The 17,074-nt window shown below is 36.0% G+C and overlaps 1 protein-coding gene across 3 annotated transcripts in view; it reads left to right on the top strand.

Moving 5' to 3' along the window:
- Positions 1 to 17,074, top strand: part of IFT88 (intraflagellar transport 88) — a 111,085-nt gene that overhangs the window by 51,840 nt on the left and 42,171 nt on the right. For all 3 annotated transcript variants that reach the window (XM_043991300.1, XM_043991301.1, XM_043991299.1), the window contains 5 exons: positions 6,351 to 6,459; positions 8,057 to 8,207; positions 8,796 to 8,911; positions 10,441 to 10,493; positions 15,849 to 15,914. In XM_043991300.1, coding sequence (XP_043847235.1) covers positions 6,351 to 6,459; positions 8,057 to 8,207; positions 8,796 to 8,911; positions 10,441 to 10,493; positions 15,849 to 15,914 — 495 coding nt within the window. The remainder of the gene's footprint in view (positions 1 to 6,350; positions 6,460 to 8,056; positions 8,208 to 8,795; positions 8,912 to 10,440; positions 10,494 to 15,848; positions 15,915 to 17,074) is intronic.

Raw genomic sequence — 17,074 nt, 5'->3', positions numbered from 1 at the left:
TAAAAATACCTCAATGCTTCTTTTCTTTCTTTGTCTTTTTTAAAGGAGGGCACCCAGCTCTCCCTTGTCCCCTACAATGGGAAAAACTACCCTTGTAACAACTATGCCTGGTCAAGCAAAACAGATTCCCACACAGGCCATGTCTGAAAATAAACATTTCATTCTGTGCCTCAAATCTGTTACCTGTGTCAGGAAGTGGATAGCATGCTTCTTTATTAGTCCTTGAATTGTAGTTGGTCATTGCATTGATCAGGAGTCTTAAATCTTTCAAGGTTGTTTTTTTTAAAAATATTGTTTTTATTGTATAAATTGTTTTCCTGGTTTTACTCACATCATTCTGCATCAGTTCATACAAGCCTTTCCAGATTTCTCTGAAACTGTCCCTTTCATAATTTCTCATGGCATATTATTCCATTACATTCATATGCCATAATTTGTTCTATACTTTCCCAATTGATGAGCATCTCCTTAGTTTTCATTTCTTTGCTGTTAGAAAAAGAGCTGCTATAGGTATTTTTGTATTCCTCTTTCTTTAAACCTCTCTGTGGCATAGGGCTAGTAGTGGCAAAGTTGCGAGTTGCTTTCCAGGATGACTGAACCAATTCACTGCTCTTTCAATGGTTCAGTCAAATGGTTCAACATCAGAAAGTGATATGATATTATGAGTATAAATAATATGAGAGGATTTGTATACTATCTGCATTCCTGCTGCACCCTAAGGACCGTGGATCTTTCTATATGATTTCCAGCCTGAAACCTTCATATGTGTTGTCTTCTCATTAGAAGGGGAGTTTCTTGAGAGCAGAGCCTGTCTTTTCTATTTGTATCCCCAGTACTCAGCACAGTCATTACTATTATTTGACATATAGTTAATGCTTAATACTTCATTCATTCATGTTTATTTTCCCATAGATCCTCCATTAATTGCAATTTTTCATTTTTGTCATGTTTGCCAATTCATTAGGTGTACAGTAGAAGCTCAGAGTTGCTTTAATTTGCATTTTCAGGTTATTAGTGATTTGGAACATTTTTATAATATGTCTATAGAAGGCTTAGATTTCTTCCCTTGACAAACTACCTTTTCATATCCTTTGATCATTTATGTATTGGGGAATGGCTTTTCTTAATAGATTTAAATCAATTCCTGATATGTCTTGGATACCAAATCTTTACCAGAGAAATTGATGTTTTTATTTCTTTATTTCTTCAAGATACTCTTATAGTCTTTAGGTCTAGCTCCATTGTTTTCCCCTCGAAGCTCTACATAGACTTGTTGTGGAGATACACTCTTCTGGGTTTTCCTCCTGTGGTTCTCTCTATTTACTTATATATCCAGCCTGTTTCCTTCTTCCTACTCCCTAATACTTTTAGGTGGTGTAATCAAACCCTGCTTAATCATTGATGCATGTCCCGGAAATTTCTAAGTCCGACAAAGAAAAAGAAACAGCACAGTCTCCAAGCCATAGAATATAGATTTAGGTTTATTGAGAGAGGGTACCGGTCTCACAATAAAGCTAGTCAGTCAGGGGTAGGAACTGAAAGACCTCAAGCTAAGGACTCAATGGGGTTTTATATCCCTACAGGGCTTAAATGCTAAGTAAATATTATTTTTAGACAATTTTCTTAGAATATTAATTTTAAACAATCTTCTTAGAAAATATTGACAAACTGCCTATGTGACAAAGTTATCATCATTTTCCATTAATCTTATCAGTCTTCTTGCAGCAACAGGGTCATAACTCTGATGCGTGACCCTTTAGTCAAGCATATCACTCATGATTTCTAAAATATCATATTGCTGACTATAATATCATCTGATATTGCTTAATATTGGAAAATATCATCTGACATTGTTGAGTAGAAGAGAGACTTAATCTACTAATACAATAAAATATCTAAATATAATAAATCACAATTTTTAGTTAATATGCTGATTATCATAATTAAATTTCTTTAAATCTCTTATAACTAAAGTGTGGGGAAAATCTCACTCACATGCAATTGGTTCACCCTTTTAATGAATTTCTAGGTTTTGGTTCAGTCTCCTGGTAGCTTGATTTAGGTTTTTGCTTTGGCTTCTTCTCTGTATCCTCCCTTACACAGTCCTAAACCTGGAGTTAAGGAGTTTGTACTATTCCTTACTGTTGCCCTGACAGGCTTCAACTTGTCCAGTTGTTTCAGTTGTGTCCAACTCTTTGTGACCCCATTTGGGGTCTTCTTGACAAAGATAGTGGAGTAATTTGCCATTTCCTTTTTCTGGTTCATTTTACAGATGAGGAAACTCTGGCAGATAGGGTTAAGTGACTTGCCTAGGGTCACACAGCTACTGAGTGTCTGAGGCCAAATGGTAACTCATGAAAATGAATCATCCTGAGTTCAGGCCTAGCACTCTTTCCACTGTGCCACCTAACTGTCCCAGACTTCAACTAAATATTGCTAATTTCACTAATAGTAGACTCTTCTAAGACCACTTGTGCTAATTCTCCTACTATGGTTTAGCCATGATGTACCTGGATACTGATCTGCCTGAGCTCTGGTCTGACATTGTTTCCTGCTATCTTTTGGGGCTGCTCCTTTAACATGCCTTCCACCTACCCTGGTTTGTCTTTACTCAGAACTTCAACAAGATTCTGGCAGTCTTTTTGTGCATCAAAAATCTCAAAGCTAGAGCAGCTAGATGGCACAGTGGATAGAGCACTGGCCCTGGACTCAGGAGTACCTGAGTTCAAATCTGGCTTCAGACACTTAATACTTACTAGCTGTGTAACCCTGGGCAAGTCACTTAACCCGAATTGCCTCACTTAAAACAAACAAACAAACAAACAAACAAAAATCTCAAAGCTATTTCTTTTTAGGTTTCTTTATCATTTATATTCTTTATCATTGTTACTTTTAGAGTTTTATTGATGGTGTTTCTGGATTATCTGGGCTCTTCTAGGACCTAGCTTGCCAAGTTGTTTTTTTTTTGTTTGTTTGTTTGTTTGTTTGTGGGGCAATGAGAGTTAAGTGACTTGCCCAGGGTCACACAGCTAGTAAGTTTCACATGTCTGAGGCCAAATTTGAACTCAGTTCCTCCTGAATCCAGGGCCATTGCTTTATCCACTGCACCGCCTAGCTGCCCCCTTGCCAACTACTTATTAAGTGACTGTGTATTTAATATTATGATAGGCTTTCTTGATCTTATTCCCTTTTCATGTATTGTTATTTTTGCAGGTGGCATATTCCCCTCTCAGACTGTAAGCTTCATGAGGACAGGGACCAAATGTTATCTAACTTAAGATTTCTCCTAGGCCTCAATATAAGTGTTGCAACTGCTGAATAAATATTTGTTTAATTAAAGGACCTCTGGGAAGGTGCATATGTCATAGTTTACCATCTTAGAATCTACAGAGTTGGAAGGGACTTCAGAGGCCATATAGTATGACTTGACCCAACAAGAATTTTCTATAGAGTTACTCCCTCCAGGTGGTCATCCAAGGCTGCTAATAAACTTACTTTATTCAGCCAATCCCTATTTAATAGGTATCCCTTTCGTTTCTGGTTCTTTGACACCACTAGTAAATATTTTTGTACATATGGGTCCTTTTTCTCTCTCTCTGTCTTTTTAAATCTCTTTGGGGTATAGGCCTATTTGTAGTATTGCTGCATCAAAGGGTATGCTATTATTCTTTAAGAAATGATGAAATGGGCAGTTCCAGAGATCTCTGGGAAGGCTTATATGAAATGACGTTTAGTGAAGTGAAAGGAAAACCCAGAGAAAAAGGTTATAACATATATATATTAGTCACAGTGTAAAAAAACAAACGATTTTGAAAAACTTAAGGACTGACCCACACAACGACCAATCATGATTACAGAAGACCAATTCTGAAGAATGCTACCCACTTCCTAATAGACAGGTAATGGACTAAATATGTAGAACAAGACATAATTTGGGGGCATGGCCAACATGGGAATTTATTTTGCATGGCTATGCAAAATTGTTACAGGGGTCTTCTTTTTTATTCTGGTTTTCTTTTCTTTCTTTTTAAAATAACAAATTCTTGGGGCGGCTAGGTGGTGCAGTGGATAGAGCACCGGCCCTGGATTCAGGAGGACCTGAGTTCAAATCCAGCCTCAGACACTTGACACTTGCTGGCTGTGTGACCCTGGGCAAGTCACTTAATCCCCATTGCCCCACAAAAAAATAAAATAAATAAAATAACAAATTCTTGTTAAGCCAAAAAGGAAAAAAAAAACTACTAGTGAAAGGAAACTTACTAGTAGACTCCATTTCTCTTTTGTATACCTCTAATTGTTAGGAAGCTACATCTTATGTTAAAGTATAAACCTGCCTCTTTGCCTGCCATCTTCTGCCTATTGGCTCTCAATTCTTCCTTCAGGGGCCAAGCAGAACAAGTGTAATCATTACTTTTCCACATGACTTCTATTCAAATATTTTAAATCAAGTTTTGGAGGCCCCTTCCAACTCTAGATCTATGATCTGGGAATCCTTAAGTTTTCTTCTTTAAACAGACTACAATAATATAACCCAAAGAGATAAATATGTATCGTATAGTCAGTCATATAGTTAGAGCTTAGGAACAGGAGGTTATATTGGGCTGAAGTACCTGAGGAAAGTTACATGGGGAAAAATGAGCTTGACAAGCACCAGAATGAAGAAGCAAAGAATGGAGAATCCATTTCAAACAAGGACCAAAGGTCTGGATTTAAGAGTTAGTAAGGCCTATTTTGAAAAGGTAGTGAGCCTATCTCAGCCATTGTGGAAAATCACATTGAGAAAAAATGGAGATCAGGTTTTATAGAAAGAAGGAGTGAGATATTATTGAATGTTTTAGGAATATCACTTTAGCAGATATGTTGACAATAGACTGGAGAGAGGAAAAATGAGTCAGAGACCATTTTGGAGGCTCAGTGGTTTCCTAAAAGTCACATTGTGGGGGCAGCTAGATGGCTGCTAGGGGCAGCCAGCACTGGCCCTGGATTCAGGAAGACCTGAGTTCAAATCCAGCCTCAGACACTTGACACTTACTAGCTGTGTGACCCTGGGCAAGTCACTTAACCTTCATTTCCCCCTCCCCCCCAAAAAAACATATGATAAGTTAATAGGTTCCTTAGATTTGGGATAATTCTTGTTTTTATTGTTAGACTCTTAGACATTGCCATACTGTAGTTTCATATCTAATTTCTTGAGTTCATTCAGTGTCTGATTAAGTCTTACTAGACATTAGGCAATAAGATCTCCATTAGTTATGTACTAGACAGTCTATCAGCATTGAAATGGTTTTCATTTCATTTTAGCTCAGCTTTGATGAACTTGTGAAGAAATCAGGTAATAAGAGGCTACTTACCAGCTTTTACATCATCAGGTCAAGGGCAAAACTGAAATAGAATAAGCAAAAGAACCCTTTTATGGGTGCTTTAATGGGTATTTGGAATGCACAACTTTAATACAGAATAGCTGTGGAAAACTGCTGGGAAACAGTAATGTTGATATTTCAACCTGGAACACAACCATTCAGAGTGGTGTAACTGAACAAAAGGAAGGGCGTGACCACAAATGTTAAAAGATCTACATATAGTAACTGCAGGCATATAAGTTTCTAAAAAATCAGTTTTTAAGTTTGTTCAGGAAAAAATAAACCATCGTATGTCTGTCTGTCTTGTCTGGTGTACCTTATATCTATCTACACATATCTACATATACATATATACATATATATACATATATATTGAATATATATGTGCACACACACATATTAGTTGTTTTGTTTTGTTTTGTTTTTTGCGGGGCAGTGGGGGTTAAGTGACTTGCTCAAGGTCACACAGCTAGTAAGTGTCAAGTGTCTGAGGCCGGATTTGAACTCAGGAACTCCTGAATCCAGGGCCGGTGCTTTATCACACATATTAGTTGTTTAATTGAGTCACGTCTGACTATTTGTAACCCCTTTTGGGGTTTTCTTGGCAAAGATACTGGAGTGGTTTTGCCATTTTCTTCTCCAGCTCATTTTCCAAATGAGGAAACTGAGACCAACAGGCTTAAGTAACTTGCCCACGGTTACACAGCTAGTAAGTGTCTGAGGCTGGATTTGAACTCAGGAAGATGTCTTCCTGACTCCAGGGCCCAGCACTCTATCCACTGTACCATTTAGATGCCACTTACACACACACACACACACACACACACACACAAACACAATTGTGCATATGTGTGTATGTATGTATGTGTGTATGCATGTGTGTATTTGAAAGTTATCTTTTTCAAACAAGATAATTACTATTGTAAGTTGTCAGTTTTGAACAAGCTAATTACAATCTATATTTTTAATTTTGTGCATTTTTATTTTTAGGCTTAACATACAAGAAGCTAAACCGCCTAGATGAGGCCTTGGATTGTTTCCTGAAACTTCATGCAATCCTGCGAAACAGTGCCCAAGTTCTTTACCAAATAGCAAATGTGTATCTTATGTAAGAAAATAAAGGGAGATACTTAATTCAAAAGGTGTTAGTTTAACTGAGTTAATGCTGTGATGAAGTAAGTGATAGTTATGATGTACAAAGTATTTGTAATTTTTTAAAGACAGGTTTGAAAAACATTAGGGCAGATACTCTTTGAGATAAAACCAGTTCCCTAGAAGTATATAAGACACTTTTGGAAATCCCAGTTACTCTTTTTTTTTTTTTTAAGTGAGGCAATTGCGGTTAAGTGACTTGCCCAGGGTCACACAGCTAGTAAGTGTTAAGTGTCTGAGGCTGGATTTGAATTCAGGTCCTCCTGAATCCAGGGCCAGTGCTCTTTCCACTGCACCACCTAGCTGCCCCCCCAGTTACTCTTCATGTTATCTGCGATATTATTTAGTAACTGAAGTATTAACTTATTTAGTGCCATATAAAGTTTAGCTATTATTATAATTATTATCATAAAGATTGAATTTGGTCAGGGTATTCTAAACTATTTTGATAAATGATTAAAATATTCCTTGGTAGTTAAATATTAAACCTTCTCTTTAATTTTTTAAATTAAAAGATGAGGACATATGAAATACCTTGATAATTCACTAATTCATCAAGTATTTATTGAATACTATGTGCAATGCACTATACTAGTCACCCTGATGGATACAAACAAAAGCATTATAGTCCCTGCTTTCATGTGAATTTTGTTCATAACCCTGGACTTTCTTAAGGATTGTCTTCATGTGGTTGGGAAAAGCAGCATTTGATTTTAATCCTTTTAAGCTATTTGGAATAGCATTTAAGTCTGCGTTCTTAATTTAAAAGGCATTGACAGTAAACTAATACAAGGTTACCGGATTCACCTAAGTTCATACAAATGTATGGTGCCATAAATTTTGTGTAAATGCCTGGCTATAAAAATAGAATATGTACAGTTATGAGGTACCATCAAAAATGACCAGTCTTGCCACATTTTATGCTTGACTTGGCCCCCAAAAAATCTGTTTAGAATATATAATTCTTGTTTTCCCTTCTCCATATCCTTTTCTAATTTTCTTTTCTTTTTTTGTTCATATAATTTGTACATCCTCAGTCAGTTCATAATCACTCTAATTACCTACTAAGAAATTAAAGATACCATTTAGGATTTTTTTTAAAGCTCTCATTCTAAATTTTGCATATAATGAAAAATCTGTGATATTTGAAAGTACAGGTCACCACCTTCTAATATATTCGTTTTGTGTAGGCCTATTGTATAAAAATGAGATTTAAAAAGGAACATATATTAAGTGCCCATTTTACCTAATGCATACTATAATAGACATGAGAGGAACAGAAGAATTAAAAGACATAATCACTACTCACCCGAAAAGCTAAATGGGGAAAAAAACATAGATGAGAATATTGTAAGAATGCTCGATTTATATGCTGAGGGAAATAAAAGCAATTTATTAATTGAAGGAGATTATTCAGGAAAAGACTTTGTGAAAGAAGGGAGTTTTAAATGACATACTACAACAGATTTTTAAAAATAAACTTTGTGAAATGTTAGGTCTGTGAGTCACTAAGCATGTATTGTCCTTAACTAAAGTTACTGAAGATATGAAATAATGGAAGATCCTAACCAGTCTATTGAGTGGTTGATGCAGTTGATCAGTGTGGTTCCAACTGACTCTCGTGCCTTGTCGAAACTGGGAGAACTGTATGATAATGAAGGAGATAAATCTCAAGCTTTTCAGTATTACTATGAGGTAGCTATACCATTTTTATTGGTCTTTAAAAGTATTTCATAGCAGTTGTAGGAATAAAGTTATGAAGAAGGCATAATTAGGAAATTTAGGAAATGTTTAAAGTATATTTTAAAAGTAACTTCATTTCTTATATGTTAGAATTGTGGAAACAGTTCTGTGTACAGGCAAATTTTAATGAGAAGAAAGTACAATTTATAGGACAAATTCATTTTTGTCTTGAAACATGATTATAAATTTCCCAGCTTGTTTATCACTCACTTTCTTTAAAATTCCATTAAATGTAATATTTGGATTTGGGTTGTATGTTCTTATGTAAGAGTACAACTCATTGCATTAAAATGACATATATAATTGAAAATATGACAGTTTCATGTCAATTAACTCCTTTAAAAATTAGTTTTGCAGTTTCCAAACTTGCAGAATGTGCTATATGATTTAGTATATAAATATACTACTTTCATTCGTGTGTTACAGATTTCATGCATCTGGAGAATTAGTAACTTAAATGAATAAGATATTTGAGAACTAAAAAAAAGTATGTTGTTTGTCATCAAAATTAAGTTCTTTTAACCTTTCCTATTTTGTTAGTCATATCGGTATTTCCCTTCGAACATCGAGGTCATTGAGTGGCTTGGAGCCTATTACATTGACACCCAGTTTTGTGAAAAAGCCATTAAGTACTTTGAAAGAGCTGCTCTCATTCAGTAAGTAATGATTGTTATTTTATGTCTTGTGTTGAGATATATACCCCTTTAATTAATATGTAGGAGACATTATAAATTATGTGGCAGGTATTAGAACATTTACAGCTTTGGATAATATTCCCATTTTTTTTCTCACTGGGTCTCACTTTACTTAGTTACCATTGTGGTAGAAAAAAATGTAACATTTATTCATTTAAAATTGATCCTCTTGTGATAGAACTTTGTGAAGGGATTATTAAACCAAAAGCTTTTCAGGATTTATATTTTAGCTATTTCTTTATTCACATCAATTAATCAACAAATATATAGCCAAGCATTGTCCTTTACCTTCCTTTATATTCCTAGTAATTAGCACAGTGCCTGACTCATGGTAAGTGCTTAATAAAAGCTTACAGACTGAGTGTGTAAGCTTCCAGCACTCCTAAGACTAAGTATCATTTCAGAAAAACACATCAAATAATAACTAAAGAAAGTGTTGGTTTGGAAGAATTCACTCTGTAGCAATCCCAACTGGGATAGTTGTACTATCTGTGTGACCTTGAAAAGGTCATTTGATTCTTCTGAGCTTCAGTTTCCTTCTTTGTTCTAAGTTCCTTTCCAGCTCCACGTCCCAGCGCCCATGATCCTTTTGGTGCTTCAGTAACTGTGATCCTCCAAGATAGAATCACACATCCCTATGCAGTAATATATAATAGCAGGTTTTCAACTCATTCCCTTTAATTTCCACTGTCATTAAAGGATATATAAATATGAAAGATGAAAACATTAGGATTTCCTTTTTTGCTTTGTTTCTTTTTTTAAATTATTTTTTTTTTCATTCTTTCAAGGAGCACTTCATTTTCCCTGAGAAGCCTATAGAATAGCACACATTTCTCTAACCTCCATCTCCTCAAGGACAGAAGCTAACTTGTACTTTGTGCATATATGTGTGTCCATATGGGCAGAAACACAAACGTTATCTTCTCTCTGTGGGAGAGTCTTCATATTTGGCTTCTTAATTAACATTTATGTCCTTTAAAAAAAACACTTTACTTCACTCAGATACCTTAAGTCATTGACCTTTATTCTCCCTTTTTCAGTCAAAATTACTAGAAAAATTGGTCATTCCCTTTCTCTCACTCCTCACTTCCTTCCAGGGATTGTTTTATGTTAGCAAGTACTTGATAAATGCTTGTTAATTGATTGATTAACTTTATTTTTTAATTTTTTATTTTTTTTTGATGAGGCAGTTGGGGTTAAGTGACTTGCCCAGGGTCACACAGCTAGTAAGTGTCAAGTGTCTGAGGTCGGATTTGAACTCAGGTCCTCCTGAATCCAGGGCCAGTGCTCTATCCACTGCGCCACCTAGCTGTCCCTATTGATTAACTTTAAATTCCAGACTGAGGCTTTTTTGTTTTATATTTGAGGCAGTCTGGAGCTTTGGAAAATACTATATAATAAATGGTTCTTGGATAGATTTATCCATGGATTTCACAAATTATTTTTAATTGGTTTTAATGTCAATCATATCATGTTTTATTCTCTTACAGGCCTACCCAAGTGAAATGGCAGCTAATGGTAGCTAGTTGCTATAGAAGAAGTGGTAAGTGTTAAAACAAACAAACAAACAAACCCTACATCTGCTGATTTTAAAAATCAGGATATACTTTTAAAATGTATTTAATCTAATTTACACTTGTTTTGTGTAAGTGAAACCTAAGTAGAGGAATATAAATACATAATGGCTCACATAGATAAAAACATATAGTCCACAATTCCTATGAAACACAATTTTAAAGTACTATAGATCAATACATAATCATATGTTGTAAATTACCTTTTCATTTCAACTCAGTTAAACTCAACAAGAATTTAAGTGCCTGTTGTGTGCTAAGCACTGTGCTAAGTGTTAGACATACAAAACCAAAATGAAACTGTCCCTGCTATCAAGGAACTTACATTCTGCTAAAGAGGTAAACAACATGTACACAGACAGGTATTTGTACAGTGTAACTATGGGGTTGAAAGTAAAACTAATGGGGTTGGAAAAAACACTAATCTCTACGTAAATAAATAGGATATAAAGGTTGTATGTAGGAGGTGTCACATAAACTGATTCTTAAAGGAAATTAGGTGAAGAATAAAAGCAGCCCAGGTTTAGAAGCAAACAAAGCCCTCCTCTCTCCCTCTTTTAGAAATTTGTAGAAAGTACTTTAAAAGTATCCTAATCTAATACTTTGGGACTAATCTGAAAGAGAAATGTTATCAGTCTTTAACTATCAATTCCAAAACAAGTTCTTACTCCCCTCTCTTTAGAGAGGATTACTAGAAAATAATCTTTACTTTTGAAGTAATTAGGGTAGTGACCCAACTAGAGCCAGGGCCCTTGATTTATCTTGACCAGTTAGGGTAATGATCAGACCAACAGATCCTTACCATCTGGAAAACTTAGCACAGTTCTTGGCACATAGTAGGCACTTAACAAATGTTGATTGATTGATTGATTGATTTGAAAAGGAGCTTCCTTGAAAGGGGTCCAAGAGGGAGTGAATGGATTTTAAGAAAATGATTCTCCAAAGGTATACCAAGAGTTAAGTGACTATTGTTCAACTTGATAAAGCAGATTAGTAACTGAACTCTTAACTAAGCTTTAGACTTGCCTAGTGTTGACTGAAATATTCCTTGTTCAAAAATCTATAAACTAGAACTTCAAAATGGCTTTTGTTGGAGAGATGTTTGATAGCACAAAGAGATGGTTTGGACATTTTTCACTAAGCTGAAAATGCTTAGATTAGAATAATCATTAATTAATAAAAATTGGTTCTGCTATTCTTTTCCTATAGCACAGTTTAACGTTAAATTTTTTCCTCCATCACTGGCCTGTGCAAATATATTTTAATAAATGCTAATTAACTGACATGCATAGCCATGAGAGATTGAATGATGTGAATGTGTAATCATTCAACAACCATCTTTTAAGTATCTATGTATTAAGTACCTACTTAGCCAGGCACTGTGGTAAGTGCTAGGGATAGGGGGTGGGGGGTGGTGGTAAAAGCTTTCTCTCAAGAAGCTTGCAGTGGAGGGAGAGGGGGTAGGAGGCAGAGCCAAGTTGGCAGAGGAAAGGCAGTGACTTGCCTGAGCTCTCCCCAAGACCCCTCCAAATACCTACAAATAATGCCATAAGAAAATTCCTGGAGCAGCAGAACTCACAAAAGGACAGGGTGAAATAGTTTTCCAGCCAAAGACAACTTAAAAGGTCAGAAAGAAAGGTCTGTTGTACTGGGGTGAGAGTGGAGAGCAATCTAGCACAGGCCGTGCCAGCACAGACCCAGTCCCAGCAAACCAGGATCAGTCCTTGGAAGCCTCTGAATCAGTAGCAGCAGCAACTGCTTCTGGAACTCTTAGCCCACAGACAGTAAGGGGGTCAAACAACTGACCAGAAGGAGATTACAAGGGTCTCTTTGCTAGCACCAAGGCAGGGCCCTGTTGTTTTGCCCATACACAGGCCGGGGAGGAGCACAAGCACTCCAGAGCTTGCAGCCACAGTGGAATGGGACTCTGTTCATAGTTCCAGAGCAGAAAAGCAGACATGTGGTTGCTTGCAGACCAGAGCTCAGGACAGGAAAGTAGTACACATACCTCTCCGTAAATCATACCACCTTGGAAGAACTAAAAACTTACAAATTCCTAGAAGCATTTCTGAAAACAGCTGCACAAACCCCATGAAGCTTGAGACAGTGTACCCTCCACCCTGGAAGCAGTGTTGTACTTTAACAAAGAGGTAAAAATCAAGAAATAGGCTGGGGAAATGAGCAAACAGAAAAAAATGCTGACCATAGAAAGTTTCTGTGGTGACAAGGAAGATCAAAATACACCCTCAGAAGAAGATAACAAAAGTCAAAGCTCCTACATCCAAAGCTTCCAAGAAAAATATGAATTTGTGTCAGGCCATAGAAGGGCTCAAAAAGAACTTTGAAAATAAAGTAAGAGAAGTAGAGGAAAAAATGGAAAGAGAAATGAGAGTGATGCAAGAAAATGGTAAAAAAGGTACAAAAAGCCAATGAGGAAAAGAATGCCTTGAAAAGCCAAATTGGCTAAATGGAAAAGGAGGTACAAAAGCTCTCTGAAGAAAATAACTCCTTAAAAATTAGGATTGAGCAAATGGAAGCCAATGACTTTATGAGAAATCAAGAAACAATAAAGCAAAACCAAAAGAATGAAAAAATAGAAGGCAATGTGAAATATCTCATTGAAAGAAGCTTACTATCTAATAGAAGAAACACATAGAGAGCTGTGTCAAGATAATGGAATGTGAAGATAGCAGATACTCAGGGGCCCACCTGGAGATTGATTTAAACTGATTGAATTGGATAAGGCAACTGACTGCTGACTGGCTTACTCCCAGTTAACTAGATTGTATATCTCAGAGACCCTGCCTTCAGACTGTTTACTGACTTGGAAGACATGACATGTATATGAAAAGAGTCAAACAATACAAGAGATACAAATCAGCATGCTGAAGTATTAACTGAAAGGTCCAGTTGTTGCAGATTCAGAGAAAGAAGGGATCCCTGTGGGGTGCAGTAGTTGAGAGAACACTTCTTGGAGGAAGTGGGCATTGTCCTGGGCTTGAAAGTCATAGTCTCCAAGTTGTAGGGACCCTCCAAGACCAGCTTTTTTTTTTTTTTTTAGTGAGGCAGTTGGGGTAAAGTGACTTGCCCAGGGTCACACAGCTAGTAAGTGTTAAGTATCTGAGGTCGGATTTGAACTCAGGTACTCCTGACTCCAGGGCTGGTGCTCTATCCACTGCGCCACCTAGCTGCCCCAAGACCAGCTTTTACTAGAACAAAAACCTCCACAACATTCCTGAAAAGTGCTCATCTAGCTTTGCTTAAAGACTTCTAGCAAAGGGAGCTTGCTACCTCTTGAGAGGGCCCTTTTGACTTTTGAACAGCTCTCCTTGATACCAAGTGATTTGTTTTCCCCTTAAGTCTAAATTTGTCTCTTCAGTTCCTCCTGCAGAAGTGGAATAATGCCTCTTGCACAGGACAGCCCTGTCTTTTCTTCTTTACACTTAATGTGTACAAACAAGTTACCTATAGGATAAAATGGAGTCAATCAACAGAAGGTACTAACTAGCACAAAGAGGTTTGGGGAAAAGTTTCTTGTAGCATGTAGTATCTTAGCTGAGTCCCGAAGGCAACCAGTGAAGTCAAGAGGTGAAAATGAAGAGAGAGAATTCCAGGTATGGGGACTATGTTGAAAAACTGAGTTACTGTGGAGAAAAATGTTGTCAATTAAAATATCTAAGAAAAGCAGAAAATATATGAGTTCACAAGTTACTTTTTGTTACTTTTTGATAGTGTTGGGCATTTGCTCTATGGTTTCAAGTTCCAGAAAACTGGCCTAGTGAAGAAGAGGAAGAGGAAATGAAAAACCTATTGCTATACAAGTTTTTCACATTCAGCAGTTGTTCCTATAATCAACTTGGTGGAGTAGAAAATGCTCTGGATCTTTTAGAGCTAGCTTGGGTTCCAGTAGGTCACAGGAGTTAGAGCTAGAACAGTATGCTGATTTCCTCAAACCCCAGAATGTAATAGAAGCTGCTTAGTGAGATTCATGATTAGCTTAACAATCTCCCCAGAAAGAGAAAAATGGATAAACAATTATTTATGTCCACACTGGCATGCAGTTGAAATATCAATGAGCCCATATTAGCACACATACTGTTGGAACTGTCTCTACAGATGGACAAAGAGCTGGACCCAGAAGAACAGTGTGGAAAGACTCCATACCAGAAGTGTCCAATTCGTTCCTCAGGATATCCTGAACCAGATTAAAATGGAATTGGAAAATGTTTCACAAATATAAAAAATCCAATCCAACATAGATGATGTTCATTTGTGACTTCCTAAGTCAATGTGCATTTACAGGAATCCATTTCTATTTGAGTTTGACACCATTGATGTAGGGTGAGAGGACAAGGTCTCAGAAGCTGCCTGCCTTAGTCACCTTGGGCATTTAGTCTCCCTGGGCCTTAGTTTCCCAGCAAACCAGGATTAGTCCTTGGGAGCCTCTGAATCAGCAGCAGCAGCAACTGCTTCTGGAACTCTTAGCCCACAGACAGTAAGGGGGTCAAACAACTGGCCAGAAGGAGATTACAAGGGTCTCTTTGCTAGCACCAAGGCAGGGTATATACTCACAGTGCTGCTGTATGGCTGTACATCTTAGAACATTATAGTCCCTGAGGAATTAAATATGTAGAGAAGCACAGAGAAGATTAAAATTAAAATTACTCTGGACTTATTTATATATACTCATATATGTGCTTGTTGTTTTTTCCCCTCTATAGAATGTAAACTCTTTGAGGGCAAGAACTAATTTCATCTTTTGTCTTTGTATCACCAGCACCTAGCACAGTAATCAGTACATAACATGAGCTTAATAAATGCTTATATATTGATTAATTGAAGTAGGCCACAGCATGTTTCCAAAGACAATGTGTTCTCAAGAGGTAGTATAAGGTAGGTCATCTAGGAAATGTATGCTCTGAAAAGCAGATGGTCTAGTCACATGGAGTAATAAATGAACATCCCAAGCTCTGTATTGGCATACACAAATGTAAAAAAAAAAAAAGACGTAAAGAGGAAGACCTTCCACATCCTCAGTGGATCTTTCTAGAGGATTCATGGGAGATCATGGAGAAGAAGGATCTTCCAGGATGAGAAAACATGAATGGATCTTGATCTTAAGAAATCCCCACATTCATTGAGGATACAGATCCATTTGCTTGTCCAAAGGGTTTTTTAATCCTAAATATACCACTTTTTCTTGTGGTAAATATGAAACTTTCATATCAGACTGTTAAAATTTACAATATATTGCACTAGAATTAAGATTATACAAGACTGGTTCATGTCTGAAACTAAATACTTCTGTGTTTATTTATTTACAGGTAACTACCAAAAAGCTTTAGATACTTATAAGGAGATTCACAGAAAATTTCCAGAAAATGTTGAATGTAAGTGATACTGCATGTTGTAGCTTTCAAAATATAGGCTTCCATATTTTCACTTCTATTGCATTCATTTCATTTGCTAAAATATATACTATATTATATGTATATAAATCAAATATAGCAATTACATGTGTGAATAGCATTTGGCTTATACCCAGACTTTAATTTGGAGTAGACATATATTTTATGAGAGCTTATAGAGCTAAGAAAAATTGGCTACACAGATATACGTTATTATGTAACTGAATAATACGTAGATTAAAATTTACTACTTAATTTTCATACATAGTTAACAAATATGATTTGTTTTATGACATATTGGGTTAAATTTCAGGGTTTTGTCTAAATCTCTAGCCCAAAGTACAACCTTTGTTTTGTTTTTGCTCAACTTAATGAATTTATAGGAAATATAATATTATCCAGTTTTCTGGAAGTTTAGTAGTAGTTTATTAATTATTAAAACCGAACATATTTTTAATTTAAAAAAGACATACTACTGCATCTACCACATATCTAACTTTATAATGAAGCCTTTAAAAGTTTTGAAAATCATTTATATTTATAATTTTGTTAGTATTCAAATCAACTGAGATTTTAATAATTACTTTAAAATCACATTTGAACTGTATATGTTTGTAGAGATTTTAAATTTTGTTTTTGCTTTTGAAAAGTATCATTGAGATGTATTGATCTAGAAGATGAAAATAACCTGCTTAAATTTGATAAAAATATACATTTGAATCATAATCCTATGCCATTACCTGGGGATTATGTAATAGATGTTTTATATTGCTTCTAATCTAATACAATGCCATAATTAAAATGTTAGTGTTCACTAAATCTTCACAAATGTCATGCTACAGAGCATTCAACTAGAAAATTGTGATAGTTGGTTTTTTGTTTGTTTGTTTGTTTTTTGTTTTGTTTTGTTTTGTTTTGTGAGGCAATTGGGGTTAAGTGACTTGCCCAGGGTCACACAGCCAGTAAGTGTTAAGTGTCTGAGGTCGCATTTGAACTCAGGTACTCCTGACTCCAGGGCCCGTGCTCTATCCACTGCGCCATCTAGCTGCCCCCTGTGATAGTTTTTTGATATAGTTCTTACAAAGTTGAGTCTTTTTTCAGGTTCAGAATTTTCTTGATTCTTTAACAATAACATTTTTAAT

Source organism: Dromiciops gliroides, chromosome 3, assembly GCF_019393635.1.
Source record: "Dromiciops gliroides isolate mDroGli1 chromosome 3, mDroGli1.pri, whole genome shotgun sequence".
In the NCBI taxonomy this organism is placed as follows: domain Eukaryota; kingdom Metazoa; phylum Chordata; class Mammalia; order Microbiotheria; family Microbiotheriidae; genus Dromiciops; species Dromiciops gliroides.
The sequence above is the reverse complement of the archived record's forward strand: the minus strand, read 5'-3'. Positions and strand labels throughout refer to the sequence as shown.